At 31.0% G+C, this 17,750-nt stretch overlaps 2 protein-coding genes across 3 annotated transcripts; both read right to left on the bottom strand.

The window, feature by feature from the left end:
• Positions 1-1,135: 1,135 nt before the first annotated feature.
• On the bottom strand, positions 1,136-5,299 carry LOC130816624 (probable F-box protein At2g36090). Of its 2 annotated transcripts, XM_057682862.1 has the most exons (3): positions 5,071-5,299; positions 3,331-3,473; positions 1,136-2,439 (listed from the first exon to the last, which is right to left on the bottom strand). In XM_057682862.1, the coding sequence occupies exon 3, from the start codon at positions 2,406-2,408 to the stop codon at positions 1,299-1,301; it is 1,110 nt and encodes a 369-aa protein (XP_057538845.1). In that variant the 5' UTR covers positions 2,409-2,439; positions 3,331-3,473; positions 5,071-5,299; the 3' UTR covers positions 1,136-1,298. The 2 variants fall into 2 exon arrangements, with proteins under 2 accessions (XP_057538845.1, XP_057538843.1); XM_057682860.1 differs by lacking the exon at positions 3,331-3,473 and having other exon boundaries at positions 1,137-2,439.
• Positions 5,300-13,132: 7,833 nt separating this feature from the next.
• LOC130816650 (uncharacterized) lies at positions 13,133-15,369 on the bottom strand. The gene has a single exon (XM_057682863.1). It carries the CDS (start codon positions 15,206-15,208, stop codon positions 13,514-13,516), a length of 1,695 nt encoding a protein of 564 aa, XP_057538846.1. The 5' UTR covers positions 15,209-15,369; the 3' UTR covers positions 13,133-13,513.
• Between the last annotated feature and the right edge of the window lie 2,381 nt (positions 15,370-17,750).

Below are 17,750 nucleotides of genomic sequence, written 5' to 3' on the forward strand. Positions count from 1 at the left end.
TCTCTACAAGATGTGACAACTCTATCTACGACCGAGGCGATATATATTGCGGCAACGAAATTATTCAAAGAGGTGGAGTGGTTGAAAGGTCTCATAAGTGAGTTGTGTCTGAGTTTGAGTTTTGTATGTGTATATTGTGATAGCCAAAGTGCGATATGTATAGCTAGAAATCAGAATACGTTTCATAGGAGGACCAAACATATTGACGATAAGTATAACTTCATTTGTGATGAGGTTGAGTCGAAGAGGATAACTTAGGTCAAGATTGCAATGGAAGACAACTCGACAGATATGATAATTAAACCATTACCATATGCCAAGTTTAGTCTATAAGTAGACTTGATTTGGCTTGCTCATTTTGGTATGTGATTTGCTAGTGTTGGAGTTTAGGTGGAATCTATAAGTGATACATGTGATTTGCATAAAGAAGTAGAATGTGATTTTCTCACCAAGAATTGTATATTTGATTTACACACTTTTGATAGCTCTTGATAATGTCTTTTGGATTTTTTTTTGGTGTTGATGCTAGTATGGCGTGTTTGGGATGATTGGCTTGCGGACTCAAGTCATAGTGGAGATTGTTATGATTAAAGGTGTGACTTAGATCCTTAATCCATGTTGAAAATGCCATAGTAAAGAAGATTTTTAAAAGGGGTAAAATTGGAATAAAAAGAAAGGGCATTAAAAGGCAAAACTGATTTTGGAGGAAGAAGTAAAAGTCGACTCGACTTTTCCTCTAGCCAAGGAAAAGCTGACTCGGTTTTAGGTTTTAGATCATGATATATTAGCTTTCACTCGACTTTTTGTATTTCTAGGTTCTTGCATGTAAGTGATTAGGTCCTATTTACTATAAATAGGCCTAATCACATAATTTAGAATATCTTAGTTTCTAACTCTCTTTCTCTCTCTAAATTACTTGGTGTTTCTCTATTCCTCTCTAAATTTCTCTCATTTTCTCAATTGGTGATCATACTTCCATTGTAGCTCCGTTGAAGTTTTCTTGAAGGCAAAAAAACCATATAGGTTAGACCGTGAACATAATCCTTTTACATTGTTGTTTTTGATAGTTGTTTGTGGATTCTGTTTTGGTTCTTACCATACCATTCTTGAACCACTAGCCTTTGATCCTGGGTAGTGGGGCTCAATTTGTTCAGAAATTGATACTAAAATTTTATTTCTCAAAAAAAAGTCAAAGATTGACATTTTCCAGTATAATACAGAACAAAACCATAGTTGTACAATATACAATTTAAAACAAAATCTTACTTACAGAAAGGTGTGTTACTGTACAAATGATTTCACAGGATGCAGAACCAGAAAGTTACAATAGCTACAATACCACTTAAGATGCACATCTTATCAACACGGCTTTCGTTTCTCATCTTCTCCTCCTTTATTTCACTTCGTACTCTCGAATACAAATTGCAAGACTCGAGCACTTCACTATAGTTCCTGCTCTTCCTGCAGCTTAGCGCCTTTTTCAGCACCATCAAACTATTTCTTCCATTAACATGAAAACCTTCCATGTCTTCCAACTGCATGTTTACTTGGGTTAGCTCAAGGTTTACACGGCCGCTGTCAGTGTTGTTGAACATTCTGAATTTCACTACAAGAATGCATTCTACCACTTGACAGGGTAGAATATCTTCTGCAGGGAGAACTGAACCAAACCGAACAAGAAAATCTTTGTCGTCTGGCCAATGCCTCTGAACTCCTAGTGGTATTAAACTCGAAACATTGGCTGCTCGGTTAACCTTTCTATTTACAACAATCCAACTAAGTCTTAATCTGTCTTGGAGCTCCGTCCAGAGCTTTCTTTCCTTTCTCTCATTATCTAATGACTCGATTGGAGGCAAACCATCAGCATCTGATATGATGACTTTCTCCATGTTGTCACTGACATCTGAATTACTAAGGTTAACGTGGAATGGAGAATTATAGAACCATCGGTTTAGTGTATCTGACTCGGAAATACCCCAAAGGACTTTCGAGAAGATTGGCTTCTCGTTGTATGTTATATCAACAAGGGAAACAACATCAGATGGTGCGCTGCTTTCGTATTCTTCAAAATCTTCAAAATAGTCAGCTTCTGGCCATTCTTCAGGGTATTCCAGAAAGAAATCCAATGGAACTAAAGCTAGATCTTTATTCACAATTAGAGGGTAGCAGTCGGCATAAAACTTTCTGAACCCACCTATTGATCTGATCAAGTTCTTCACATCATCCCTGTTGGTTGAAGGCCACAGGGAAGAGCATACATTTTCCCATATTTGCTCCTCTTTTGAGATAGAGGAGAACGCTGCACAGGTACATGCTGCGCTTGCCAAAGTTGCCCCATCAAGACGCCTCAATATGTCGTAGAATATGTCACTGCCAAGTGGGCATATGCTTTCAACTTGGACTGACATCTTACTGTCCTCTCTCCATCTAAAATATTATCTAGACAGAAAAGCAAGAAAAACATAATCAGAAAATTATTACCAGACTTGACGTAAACAAATCTGAAATTGAGGGAAGCAAAACGCGATTTCCACTGAAATCTGCAGAATACAAATGTAAAGGAACTAACTCAACAAAAAGCTTAAGTCGATAGTTGAAACTTTATGATAAGTTATATATTGTATCACTCCCCCTCACACGAGGGCTTTTTGGACTAGAAGGGTTGATGTTGTACATACCCTCATAAATGACGCAAAATATCCCACTTGAGATAATGAGGCTGGATAAGATTCGAACCCATGACCTTCCGTAATGTTGGCTCTAATACCATGTCAAGGAACAACACTCAACTAAAAGCATAAACTGATGATTAAACCCCCAAGATATGTTATATACTCTATCAACTAATCATTATAGCTGTCAATAAACACATAATCTATTTAAAGTAGTGGAAGAAAGAGAGGCAACTTTAAGGTTTACCCAAACTGTGAAGCAAAGTGAAAATTGGATGTGAGTCTTGCTTTGGGGTAAGTCTTGGAATGTGCAATAAACTGGTATTTTTGGATAAGTGGCTTACCAAGGGTAATTTATGTAATTAGCATGTTAGGGAAGACTTGGGGAATAATTTAGTATTAAGAGGTAGTTTTATTATAAATAAGGGAAATTAGAGTTATAATAATCCAGAAATTTAGTAAACACTATGGGTTGGGTTTATAATCAGTTGGGAGATCTCAAGTTTCTCGAATTGCTTGATCTTCCTTTATTTTATCAATATTATAATATAATGTCAATTTATCCATTTTAATATTTCATTTACAGCTTTACTGTTTAATCTAATTAGGCAGATCATAACAGAATGATGGAGCACTACTGACAAGTAGGGCGCCTAACCGTTAAGTCATTGGTTATAGACAAAACTTGGGCTTGGAAGACAAACTGTGCCATGAATCATCATAGGATAGCCAACGAATCATCCCCTTTTTGAAGCCAAGTCAAAACACAAAGGAATCCAATTGCAAGGCATGTTTTAACATCTACAAAATTAAAAAGGGCTGCTCATTGAGTAAAAAAGATGACATAGTCCAAGGTGTAGTTAAAAACAACTTAGGAAAAGGATGAAAACAACTTCAGCAGGAAACAAAAAATGGCGCATTCTAAAAGGCACTGAAATGTTGAACTTGTTTAATTTTATCATTTTCCTCTTTCAAGTAAAGGAAAGCATTAAGCAATGAATTATGATAACTGCCCAAGATGAAACAATGAAAATGCAAAAGCACATTCAAAAGAAACGGCAACTAGGGTATGTTTGGCGTAGCATTTTAAGTAGTTGGTGGTGGTTTAATAAAGTGAAACCACAATTAAATAAATATCATTGTCCAACAAAGTACAACGTAGCAGTTTAATTAGCACTAAGTGATGCAAATAGTTTTTCTCATAATTTACAACTCTCTACCCACAACTAACAGCCACCCCAACAACTACCTTACGCCAAACACTTAATGGTAGCCCAAAAGAGAAATGTAAAGAAGATGTCATGACTTTGTAGCAGACTAATGTTCTGCAGACATTTGCAAGCAAAATTGCTGTTTTCAGCCCATATTGATGCCAAAAGTGACAGCTAATTTACAAGGGAAGCAAGAGAGGATGAACAAATTAGCTGATCAAGAAGGGGTATGTTTGGCACAATATAGTTGTGCGGGTAGCTATTAGTTGTCTAAGAAGTAAGAACAATAGGTGGCTATATATATAAAATTGTAGATGCTAGATAATCAGCTTCTAATTAGTTGGGTAAATTAATTTTGTTCGGTAAAAGTAATAGTTACGATAGCTACAAACAAAAGTATTCAAAACTACCCGATCCAACTTTTACCCAATCTTGTATAGCCGACCGATTTCAAAAATAAATTTAGAATGATATAAAAACCAAGGTCTATATTCCTTGCTAGGCTCCAACACAGACTAGGAGAAAGGTCAAGGCTCATGAGCATCAAAGTATGGATATCCCAATAAAGTTTGTGCATTCTTTAGAAATACACCACTTAAACAATCAATGGTAGGTAAGCATAGAAAAGCAAAACATTGATTTGTATACATGTTGGATACTTCCAATAATAAATTAATAATACTTCCAAAAGATCAAAGACTAGATCCTCCATCCGATACTGAATTCTAAAATTCATATACGCAACATCAATTCAATTACCATGTGCAAAATGTTCGACCATGTATAGCATCCAAATTATAGTGCATATTTACTCCAACAACAACTATCGATTTCTAACTTTGTTCACCTTCTAACAATCTCTCAATGATTCACAATTCAACATCTCACAAAGGCACAAATTTAGTATCAGTTAAAAAGGCAGAACATGCATTTTACCGTATCCTTACTCAAATTTACAGATGCAGCAGCAATAGTTTCAACTCAAAAAAGCACAAATAATTTTGAAGCAATTAAGAAAAAGAAAAAAAATCCAACTCGTGAAGCAACTAAATTTCCAACTAATTTACGGCCTAAAAATTAATTTATATCAGCAAATTGTTCAATTGCATTTTGCATCCAAAAAAACAATCTCATCATTCCATATAATTAATTTAATAAATTCAAAATAGAGAAATCAAGGAGCTTACCTTCACGGTTACAAATGGCGGGAAAACTACAACAATTTGAATCAGAAAATTGCTCCAATCAAAATTCACGACAGAATCTTCATATTCACGAAAATGGTTGAAGAATTGCTTCGCTAATTTGTCGAAATTTCTTATAGTTTTTGCGAATTGCAGAAAACGCAATTTTTTTTCCTGAGATAATTGAGGTATTTCCGCTCTATATAAATCTTGTTTATATACAGACGAGATATTTTAGAGTACTCCCTACAAGAGAAGGGACTATAAATAATTTCAATTTACTTACAATATTGCAAATATTTACACTATTTAGTTATTTTTTTATTTGTGATTAATTTTTAATCTATAAGTTAAAATATAATTAAGTGAGATCTTGTTTGATTCGTCTTGATGCAAAGATTACTTATATCAAATTTTTATAATTTTTTATTATACATAATTAGCGATATAAAAGATTAAATTAGTGCATTAGACCACAGAGGAAATACTAGATAGGCTATTTAATCAAGTATAGACATGTTTATGATATCGTCTTATGTAACAATTTGTGAAAAGATAAAAGAAAGGCAAAGTATTTTACCTTATTTTATTTAAAAAGTAGATATTTCAGTATTAAACAAAGAAAAAATGAATTGTTCGGAACGAAATAAAAATAGAATAAGAATGTAAAGATGATATTAAAAAAAAAAATTACCCAAATATTAAAAGAAATTAGTAGATTATTATTTTAAGAATATAAATGATGTAAAATGAAAATAATACTTCTTTTGATCTTTTTTACTTGCAACATAGTTAACTTTAGTGGTATTCATCAAGTAAATAGACTTTTATATTGTCGATAGTCTATAAGTTAAAAAACATAGTCATATGAAATTTTGTTTGGATCGTTTCGATTCAAAGTTTATTAACTTCTAATTTTTATAAATTTTTTTGATAAATATTATTAGAGATATTAATAATTGAATTTCTAAATATGATGAAAGTAAGAAGGAACATATAAAATACTAAATCAAAGAGACTTATTGAATTAATAATGGTGTTTTGGTGGAAGTGGAATAAACACTAATAAATTGTGTCTTTGACGTATAAGCAAATTGGATTGGGACAACATTTAGGTGGCTAAGTAGTTAACATCATCAATGCTCTCCTACTCACTAAATTGCAATAGTTATAGAATTACATATTACATGAACATAAATAATTTCTGAGACTATATGAATTATGAGAATGATATTAAAAGTGAGTTAAAATGTATGGATATGAATAAAAAAAATCATATAAAGTTTCTGTATAAAAAAATTATAGCAACATAAAAGGTACAAAGTTTAAAGAAAAATATGACAATATCTTAGAGACAGAGAGACTACTCTTAATTATTCAACCCAAAATATGTGGAAAAACTTCTCATACATACAACATTTTCAACGTAATAGTTGTATTAGTTGTCAAGGGTTTATTAACATCAAAAGACTACTTTTAAAAATATTATTGTAAAATAACATAACAATTTTAAAAACGTTTAGTGGTGAGATAGTTGTTCCCATAACGTTATAAATTTGTATCGTTTTAAAATCTAAAGTAGTAATTTAAAATTTACTATTTATTTTTTCAATAAATTATATTGCAACAGCTACCATAACAACTAATTTTTCAGAATAATATTAATTTTACACAACTATTTAGACTGCTAAATATTTAACAACTACAGTTGTATAACTTACCTACAATTATTGCTACTTAGACAGCTAATAATTATCCGCACAATGCTACTTTGTCTAGAACAGACCTATTATTTTGACTTCTATACAATAAATTGATAAATTAGAGTCCAAACAATTTCATATTGTGACTTGAGAGATATTCTTATAGTGTTGCTTTGTAGAAAGTAAGAGTAATAGAAGAATAAGCAGATTATAAAAATTAATCATCTGGTCAGTATAAAAAATCTCTAATAGGATGATAATGAAATTTAATATAGATAGAAAGACAAAACTTTTTTTCAAAGCAGTAACAACTTTATATATGAATGTACAAATTAATAATCGGAAAATTTCACATGGTAGCATTTAGTTTTCATGAAATGCCAATGGTAGCACTTTTGTAAAATTTTTCTACGTGGTAGCATCCAGTTTATGCACTATCTAACTGCCGTAGCATTTTCCATTAAATTCTTGTTAATTTCTGTTTAATTCATCATTTTATAAGATTTTTCCACACGGTAGCATCCAGTTTTTGCTCTCAAATGTTTATTGTAACCATTAAGTAAATATGTATTAGTGCTTAGAATGCACCTTTTGAACTATTAAATGCTTTTTTGAATTATTTATTAGTGTTTGTACTTTTTGAACTTTATAATGCCATTAATTTGAATAAAAATAAAATTGTTACAGCATTTAAGAGCGTTGATAAATTAATCGGTGAATTAAACGTTAAGATGGTAAATTAAACATTTGAGATCAAAAACTAGATGCTACCATGTGGAAAAATCTTACAAAATGATGAATTAAATAGAAACTAACAAGAATTTAACGGAAAATGCTACAACAATTAGATAGAGTATAAAATGGATGCTACCATATGGAAAAATCTTACAAAAGTGTTACCACTGGCATTTCATGAAAACTAAATGCTACGATGTGGAATTTCCCTTAATAATTTAATACTTCATTCCAACATCATTCAACCCCTATGTTTATAAAAAAAAGTTTTATGATAAAACTATATATTGTGCAAGTGTGAATATCTTTTTATTTATAAAATTCATATTATATTTTAATTGGTGATAAAAATTTATGAGAAAAAAATAAACATTCATTTAACAGTGAATTTTAATGCCATGGCAATAATGAAATAATAATTTCAACAAAAATTACATTAAAAGGTAGAAGCATTCATTAGATCTCTAATAATGACCAAATATCAAATATGGCATAGCATGTATGCTAATGAAAAGATGTCTAATTACAAAAGATACCATCAAGTACTTCTATGATTAAATATAGATAATTATTTAAATGAAAAATATTATTTATATTTTGAAAATTATTTTCAATAAAAGGAACATTGAAAAAGGATTTCCATGCATATACGCTAACGCAATAGCAAAAGAAATCAATAATTGTTGATCAATTAGCATTATTTGTACTTCTTAGTTTTTTTTTTTTTAAAAAAAAAACTTATTCAATAATAAAGAGTCATATAACATCTACATTAGAGATAAAAATTAGCAAATATATAATAACTTTAACCAAATATAATTCAAAATTAACAAAACTACGATCGTTGTATATAGAATCTGACAATTCTAAATATTACTCCCTCCGAACCATTATAATAGTCCCATTTCCTTATTTGGCAAAGTCTGTATAATTGTCCAATTTCTATTTTTGTTAATCTTTTTTTACCTAAATATCCTTAGTTCACACAAGTAATTACGAATATACCCCTATATACCTTACTTACCCAACCACCCATCACTACTTACCCTTCACTACTTACCCATCACTATTTACCCTTTTTAATGGACCCCACACCATTTTTAATAACCGTGCCCAAGCAAATAGGACTATTATAATAGTTCGGAGGGAGTATAAGATAGAGTAGTTGGTAGGACTTTTACTTCTTAATTCTTAGTTTTTACTTACTCCCATGCTATAATTTTTAAATTCAAAAATCAAAGAGGTAGGTAGTTGCAATTATATGGAATACTGATTAAAGCACTCACTTTACATTATTTTAAAATTTTGATATAAAAGTTTTTTTTTCTAATAATGTAAAAATGATATTCCACCTATTTTATATTATTTTGAAAAGGAAAAATTATAAAAAATTACCTAATTTATAATACCTTTTGCAAAAAACTACCTAATTTAATTTTTTTTGCAAAAAACAACATTAAGTGACCTAAACATTTGCAAAAGACTACCACTTGACGGTTTATGTATGTTGACCGTTAAAATTTTATTTTGACCCGCACGCGGAGTCACGTGAGTTAATTAAGTCAGCATTTGTTTCTCTTTTAAAATGCGATTTCTTCTAATTCTTTTCCTTTTCCACTTCAATTCTTAAGAACCCTAATTCTTTCCCCAAATTGAATCATGTATTCTCCTTCCACATGAAAATCGAAGCTCGATAGATATGGGTGTGGAGTTTCTTTTGCAAACAGAATTTTGTGGACCAAGGAATTCTGTTAATTGTTCTTCTTCCTCATGACTCTTGAACTCTAAAACTTCAAGTAATTTATTCAATTCTGAAAGCTGCAACGCAATGTTATTTTCTCTCTTATTCCATAGGAGGATGATGGAGATAAGATTTCATCAGATGATGGGGAATGTGTATGAAAACTGGAAAGTAACATAATAAACTCATTTTTTGCTTGAAAATTTGTTGAAATTGTGAAAAAGATTGGGTATTTGCAGGTGGGTAAAGGAAATTAAATGTTGAGATGATAAAGATTTAAGATTATGTGAAGAAACCATTGAAATGGAAGATTTTTCCAATAAATTGTGTTGTTTTTCATGTTTTTCCAACAAATTGAGTTGAATGTTATGTAAAAACAATAGATTCTTGAAATCTTTTACCTTCAATGTCATTTCTATGTACAAATTGTTTTGTTCTTTAAGTTCTTGAATTAACTTGATTAGTCTTAAAATGATGAACATTGTTTGCAATTTTAGGTTATTTTTGTCAAACGCTTTAGAGATATTTTTTCTTTTATTGTTGTTCTTATATTAGGGTAATTAATTAATTACATTAGGGTAAATCTGTGTTAACCTTGATTTTCGCAATTTATCTTTTAATGGTTTATTTTTTTGATTTGTAGTGAAATTTAGAGTAAGAAATCAAAAAAATTTCATGGATTTTGTTTACAAAATAAAAGGTTTACTAATATCTCCAATATCACAAAATAGTTCATCAATACTAGAATCATTTTTATCTAAGAACAACCCAGATTTAAACTTGAAAAATATAAATTTTCCTCTCGGGTGGAGTAGCATATTGTACTGGTATGGACGAGGTGTGTAAGGATTTGGAGTACTCTGTACAATTTTCAATTGTTACCAAGAAACTACCTGACATTGTATATATGCAGGGAATAGGCGAAAAAATTAGAAAATTGGAAGGAAAGTGAAAAAAAAAAAAAACAATGTAGGGAAGGGTACATTTAATGAAGTCACATCACATGCAAAGTCAAAGTCCCACTTGACGGTGAGCTGATGGTTTCCCTCAAGTGATAGTCTTTTGAAAACAAAAATATCATATAAGGTAGTTTTTTGTAAAAAAAATTAGATTAGGTTGTTTTTTGCAAAATGTATTATAGATTAAGTAGTTTTTTTGTAATTTTTCCTTTTGAAAATTTCAATTAGTTATAAAATTTTACTCCCTCCTATTCAAGCCATTAGTCTCATTTAATTTTGGCACTTTTCATCAAATACTATTAACTTGTATTATATTCATGATCTAAGTTATAACATAATCAAGTGCGATCTTGTTTCATTCGTTTCAATACAAAAATTAATAATAGGGAAAATTATAAAAAAAACTACCTATTTTATACTACTTTTTGCAAAAAAATTATCTATTTTATTAATTTTTTTTTTGCGAAAAACTACCGTATAATGTGATTTTATTGATTTTCCTAGAAAAATCCAACCTTTTATTGATTTTTCTACAATAATTCCAATTTTAGGGTCACTTATCCAAGAATATTGTTGCCTAAATGGTGGCTGGTTTTTATTGCTGCAAAAAAAGTAGAATAAAATAAGAAATCAAAAATATTAAATATTAAATATTAAATATTAAAAGTTAAAATCAATAAAATAACTAACTTGATTTCTTTTTTGAATTTTTAAATTTTTTTAAATTTTTTTATAATTTAATTTTGTATTTACTATTTTACTTTTTTTTATGCAAATTGACTTGTTATACAGGTAAGAGGTTATCTTGGTGTATTCTTAAGAAAACAACCCTTATAGTTGAGACTATTCATGGCTAATCCAAAATTGAGATTATTATAAGTAAATCAGTAAAATATTAAATTATTCTGAATAATTTTTTCTAAATTATTTTATTAATTTAGCTTAAAACAAAAAGAAATATGGATAAAGAATTGTCCGTTGTTGTTTACATCCGGCTATTAACATTGAGTTAAGAAAAGTCAACATCAAGAAGAAATGGCCTGCTGTTAGTCCACATATACTTCAAAAGTTAGGAGAAATGGTGCAAAATAACCAACATTTATCTTAAAAAGAAATGAAATTCTTGAATAATAGAAGTATTTTTCTTTCTTTATGACAAAATACACAACATGCATAATTGACAATGTGTGGGACTTAGATTTTCATAAATGGTGTTTCCATAAATGCACACTCAACCATCTGTTCAACTAGCCACAATTAGTTGGACAAGCAGAAAAGGATAACAATTAAGATAAGACTTCCAGTTACGCAGGCGGGCTGCACAGGAATCCCAACCTGCTCGACAACAAAACCAACATCGTGCTCGAAAAAGCATAGGAGCTATCGTTTTCCGATGCTTCTCGTCTTCCATAACCTGTAAACAAGTTAGTCGAGTTTTAACGATTGTTGGTACACTCCGGATTACTTGCAATACTGATACAACACTATAAAGAGCAAGCACAATGATGAGCACAAATCATAAGAATCAACAAGAAAGAACAAGAAGACGTATATGTAATACAAAGTATATAACATATTCTAAGGCCTGAACCATCAATTGAAACTTTTGATTATGTTGGTTCTTTGACATGGTATCAAAAACCAACGTGACAAAAATATTATAGGTTTAAATCTCATTTACCCCTTATTTTAAGTGGAACATTTGACGTCAAGTACAGAGAATGTCTGCAACCACACTTCTAGTGGCCTCTCGTGTGAGGGGGGCATGTGACACACAGAAACATTTGTGTTTTCACCTTTCAACATCATCAAGAAAGACATACCGATACTTGGATCACATAACACTAAAAGCGCAAACTGAAAAGGCGCGAACCTCAACTATTTTCCGCTTATTTATTGATTAAGCTAAGGTTTAAAAGGGAACTTCAATCAAAAAGTAAAGTAATGAACCAATATAAGCATTTTCTTGTCTCTAACATCATCACATTCCCAGGAAACAGGACAACAGCCCATCATACTTTATCTAAAATAGTCTCCAGACAAAAACAAAATTTTTAATACTATTTTGGCCATAGCTTTACATTACATCAAGGAATTTAGAATGGCAACATGCTTTCAAGTCAGTAGTATATTCTTACACAACCTGCACTATTAGATGTAGAAAATCAAAATTAAAAAAAGATCTAATGAGACAATATACAAAAAGCCATGGTGAATGCATTAGGAACAGGTTTTACCATCTTCACTACTCATTAGTGTGGTTGGTTAACCACAACAATGCAAAAAAGAAGACATCAACATGCTAACTAACCATAAAAATTTCCTTTTTTGCAAAAAGTTCCATAAGCGAAGGCCATACCTCTAGTTTGAAGTAGTTATAGCTTCCTCACAAAAAGAATCGCCTCAAAGTCGCTCTTAAGGAGCTTGAGCTCCATACTAAATCGTCACGACAAGAGATTGCTCTTCATTCATCGAGATTTTGAGATGCCGCTAAGTGTCCTCTTACAAGTTACATCTCAACTATAAGAGCTCAAGATGTACTTGGATCACTATCTTCAAATTATAAAATTTACAGCCTCACCATGATACGAACCTATATAATTAGTTCATTTCTGTAATTGTCCTCTTCAACACACTAAAGGTACATAGATCAGTCCAATAGAGATATCCCACCATAAGACCGTCTTATTTCATAATTTGTATAAGTTTATATGGGAAAAGACTACATTTTTTATCATCAAAAATAAGATATGGCAAGTAAAGATCCACCTTAAATAAAAGAAAGCCACTTCCATTAAACAGGTGAATAAAATAGGGCCGTAGACTACAAGGATGTTACCTTAAACAAAATCTTCTGCTTAAATCTGCATGAGATAGCTCAAAAATTATAAGCAACTATTTGACCCACAACTATCAGTTTTCATGAATTGTAAATAGCAAAATTGAACACTAAGAAGGGAAATCCTGCAAAACTTTCTTCTAGATATGTAGATCATTGGACATAAAAGAAGAAATATAAGTGTAGGATAAATGTGAGACATTCTCATTACTATGTACAGAAATACATACACAATGTTAAAAAAAAAATACTTCCTCTAGTGAGAGAAATCAATGTACTAGTACTTGAGAGCCAAAACCCTACATGCCTTACAACAAAATGCATTAATCATTCAAGTATACAAATATGGAGCTCCGAGAAAACAAGGGCCCGTATTCACATCAAAAACAAAGCAATCTGCATCTTTGTAGTATTTAATTACGATTAGAAAAATTCGACCTTTGTTTGTATCGTGCGTATTCCAGCCCTATTAGATGAGGCAAGAAGTCTGGCATTGCAGTTGCCAATCCCTCCAATCACCAAAGTCAAAACTACTAGCACAATCCAACAGAGCATTTTGCTGGTGTTCATAACGACATATATAGTTTAGGCCAATCAAGAGATCACAAACTGCTGATTCGGTCTTTTCCCTGTCAGCAAAATAAAGGGTCTGCAGTAAAAGAACGTTTGTTCTTTTAACAATTTGTTGTTGCTCGAAATTCCGCTCACTTTGCCATCTGATCGTATTATGAGCTAACGGAGCTAACCATTTCAAGATCCGGGCAAGGGATTCCTTCCAATCATGAGCCAATGCACCATCGAAAATAGCCAAGTTCTTGAAGTATGACTTGAGATTTATCCTCAATGACTTTCTCAAACTAGAAGGCAACATATGATACAAATCATCCCGGGCCTCATCACCCACCAAATGTGGGTAGCAAAGAAGCTTTTCGATAACTATTATAACATTAGCATAATGCAAAGCAAGAGCAGAGCCCCCAATAGTGGACGGAGTAGCGTGGGTGCCCACCGTACTTTTGGGGCCAAAACGTGAGGCGCTCATCGAATAGCAAAACTTCCCTTGATCCTGTCCATAGTAAAATCCAACTTTGGCATCAATCGTATGCTCCTTCTTCATGCCATTCATGATAGAACACCTAGAGGCAGGTCTATCCTGATCACTAAAGCTATAATCATCTTCGTTATCATCAACTCTTGAAGCTGAGCTACTTAAACTAAGACACCCCATGAAGATCCTTCCAGGGCTAGGAGCACAAGGATAAACTAAATCTCGACGCAGATCAAATAAGTCAATTTCACCTCTTTGCAAACTTAGTTGAGTTGGAAGCTTCTTTTCGCACCTTTCACTAGATAAAGACATAACCCTAAGAGTATGCTTACTCTCAACCTTCCCAATACTCTTTACACTTTCTGTCTTACCACAATTTCCATTGCCAAAGGCAACACATATTTTAGCATAAAGGGTACAAACAGACCTTGCCAAAAGCTCAACAACCTTATCATAGGTCTGATTCCACAGTGAAATTTCCTTTAAATGCCTCACATTTTGCCTCTTCCAAGACAATTTCTGCTGAATTGCCCTATAACTCTCTCCATTTTGATTCAATTGACACTTATTGTTCACCTTCTCCAATTCATCAAGCACCTCCAATTCACCATACAAATTAGCAGTAAAACCCACATGCCTCTCCATCTTCCTAATCATACCCTCCATATCCTTAACCACAAAACCCAATTCTTTTACTTCAATTTTCCCAGATATAATATCCCCATAAACATGCTCAAACCCTAGCAAAGCCGGCTCAGTACACTTCTTCCCTAACCTAGAAACTACCTCAGAAACCCTATTCAAATCATCTAATTTCTCAGCATAAGCAAGCTCTAAGAGATAAGATTCATCACATGACACTAATTTCTTTACACCCTCTGATTTAATTATCTCATATTTTAGCTTAGATATCTCTAAATCAGAAACTGAATTATGAAGATGGGTCAATTTAGACATTACATTTGCTACCTCAAATGACAAGATACCAATAGTTTGTTTCACGATTTTATTGGGTCTTTCTTTCTTTTTACTATTTGATCCATGCAAAGTAAGGGAGTTCTTGAGATTGCTACTTACCTCATTTCCCATTTTGAGTACCCAAGGCTCTGCAACCATTGCTCCCCCAGTTTGCTCCTTTACTTTTCAAGTTTATTAACAAAGATCTGAGCTTTAACCCCAGCAAATGAAAGGAAAAGAAACAAAATTGTAAATCTTTGTTGGAGACTTGGGAGTGGAATGTTTAATGTAGGACAGTAGGGTTCTTAAATTGTCAACAACTAATAACGACAGCAAATACCTATTCCAATATACCAAATGACAGATTTTCAAATGCTTCACTTCACTTAATTCATTTACCCATTTTTTTACACAAATTTTCATGATAGACGGTCTTTTTAAAAGACTATTTCTAACTGGATCGGTCCATAAAAGAAAATGAAGAGAGAGAGTATGTATTAAGTTTTATAGACGGGACCTGAAAGATGTTTATCAAAGAGACGGTCTCTCATGAAACCGACTGTTATTTTAGTATCTTCATCTTTTTACGATCTTTTTTTTAGATGGAATTACAAAAATAAATTTTTAGTTGAATTTAAAAATTTATTTTCGTAAATTTTTTTGAGAAAAATATAAAAAAGTCAGACGCAAATATAATAAAATTAAAACTAAATATAAATTATTATTATTATTATTAAACTGAAAATTCGACTAAGAGTTTGAAATCTATGGTTATCAAGTCATTATGGAGATAAAATTCATCTGTCATATTGGTTTGATGTTGAATTAGACAATTTTGAAAAATAAGTTTATAAAAGATGACAACACAAAAAAATGTGACTATAATTGATAGAGCCCTTCATTTAATCTGAATTCTAAAATTTCAATTGGAAAATTGTGTTTTGTGCATGATGGAAGTAATTAAGGGCGTGTGAATATTGATATTAATAGGGTTTCTGGGTTGATTTTTTTTAAAGTTTAAAGGGCTAATAATTATTGAAAAATAATTTTTAATTAAGTAAAAATAAAATAACTTCTTATTTTAACTTTTGATTTCTTATTATGTTTAGCATCGCATCTTAAGTAACTGTTCGTGTTATAATAAGGTTAAATGTTAAAATGTCATTATTTCGTAAAGTAGTTGTTTAAGTAGTATTTTACAACTTAAAACGTTTTTAAATTTAAGTAGTGGTTTATGAATTTCATTACATTTTTCTCAATAAAACATATTTCAACGGCTACTATAGCCACTATTTTATCAAATAATTTAATTTGCGCAGCTAATTAGACATTTAAAGATCTAAAAGTTATAACTACTTAAACTACAATTATTTAGACAGTTAGCTAGCCACATAACTATATGTGCACCGAATATGTAAATTAGCTTGTTCCCTTTCTAATATTTTAAATTCTTATTTAATTAGCCATAAAGTATTATTATTTAGATTATGTTAATCATCTTTGTATATCTATGTCTTATAGAAAAATTATAAGTTCTTTTTCTTAAAACGATGAGTTACTAATAACAAATTTAGTTTGACTAGACTCGATCCTCAAATGATCGTAAAAATAGGAAAATTTGCTTAAAATTGTCAATAAAAATCGACTTTTGCAAAAAAGTTTATAGAATGTTTTTTTTTTTCAAACAAATAACCTATAAAAATTGAGTTTTTGCTGGAAACTACCTAGAATAATTTTGTGTCATAAACTACCTAAAAATATATTTTCTTTGTCAAATATTGCCTAACAATAATATTTCCTTCAATTCTTTTTAGTTGTCTCGTTTACTTATTTAGACAATTCACCTTAATTGTCTCATTTGTATTTTAAACCTACATTTATAGGTGGTCTTCTCATTTTCTTAATATTAAAAATACCCAATATTGCACATGGGTCTATTATTTTAGGTGGTCCTCTCCAATTTTTAATATTTAAAACACCCAATATTACACATGAGTCTATTATTTTAGGTGGTCACCTCATTTTCTTAAATTTTGTGCCCAAACCAAATAGGACAACTAAATTGAATTGGAGAGAGTATGATATATATGACTTTTCATTTGTATGAACATGTATAAGTCGCTAGCTTATGATTTACATCAGATAAAACAAAAATAATCGCATCTTTTGATTCAGCCTACCTAACTCACTCACCCTTTCTTTTTTATTTTTAATCAAAAAATCGATATAAGTAGTGTTTGTCAAAGAAAATAGATTCATTATTTAGTTTTTGATCAAAAAAACTTTGTTAAAAATAGTTTTGACAAAAAGTTCATTTTTGTAGGTTGTTTTGACAATATTTCCTAAAAAATATCTATCTTGGAGTGAAATTTGCATTATATAATATTTTCATAAAATCAATCTTGAAATTTAAATCTAACCTTCTTATGTCGATTTTCTCTTTTTAAACTTTTAGGGTTCAATGTTGTTTAGGAAATGAATAATCCTATAGACAAAAGTGAATTCTTATACGAAGATCTTTAAAAAAAAAAAATCTCAAACTGAGTATTTAAGAACAATCCACCAGTAAAATGCAAAAATAGATTTTTTACACCGAAACTCTTTAAGCCAAATAAAAAGAAAATCCTTGATATATTAGAAATTTCACAAATTTTTATATGAGATAGTCTAACCTTGAGACATTGAGATATGTGGATTACAC

Source organism: Amaranthus tricolor, chromosome 1, assembly GCF_026212465.1.
Source record: "Amaranthus tricolor cultivar Red isolate AtriRed21 chromosome 1, ASM2621246v1, whole genome shotgun sequence".
NCBI classification, from domain to species: Eukaryota; Viridiplantae; Streptophyta; class Magnoliopsida; order Caryophyllales; family Amaranthaceae; genus Amaranthus; species Amaranthus tricolor.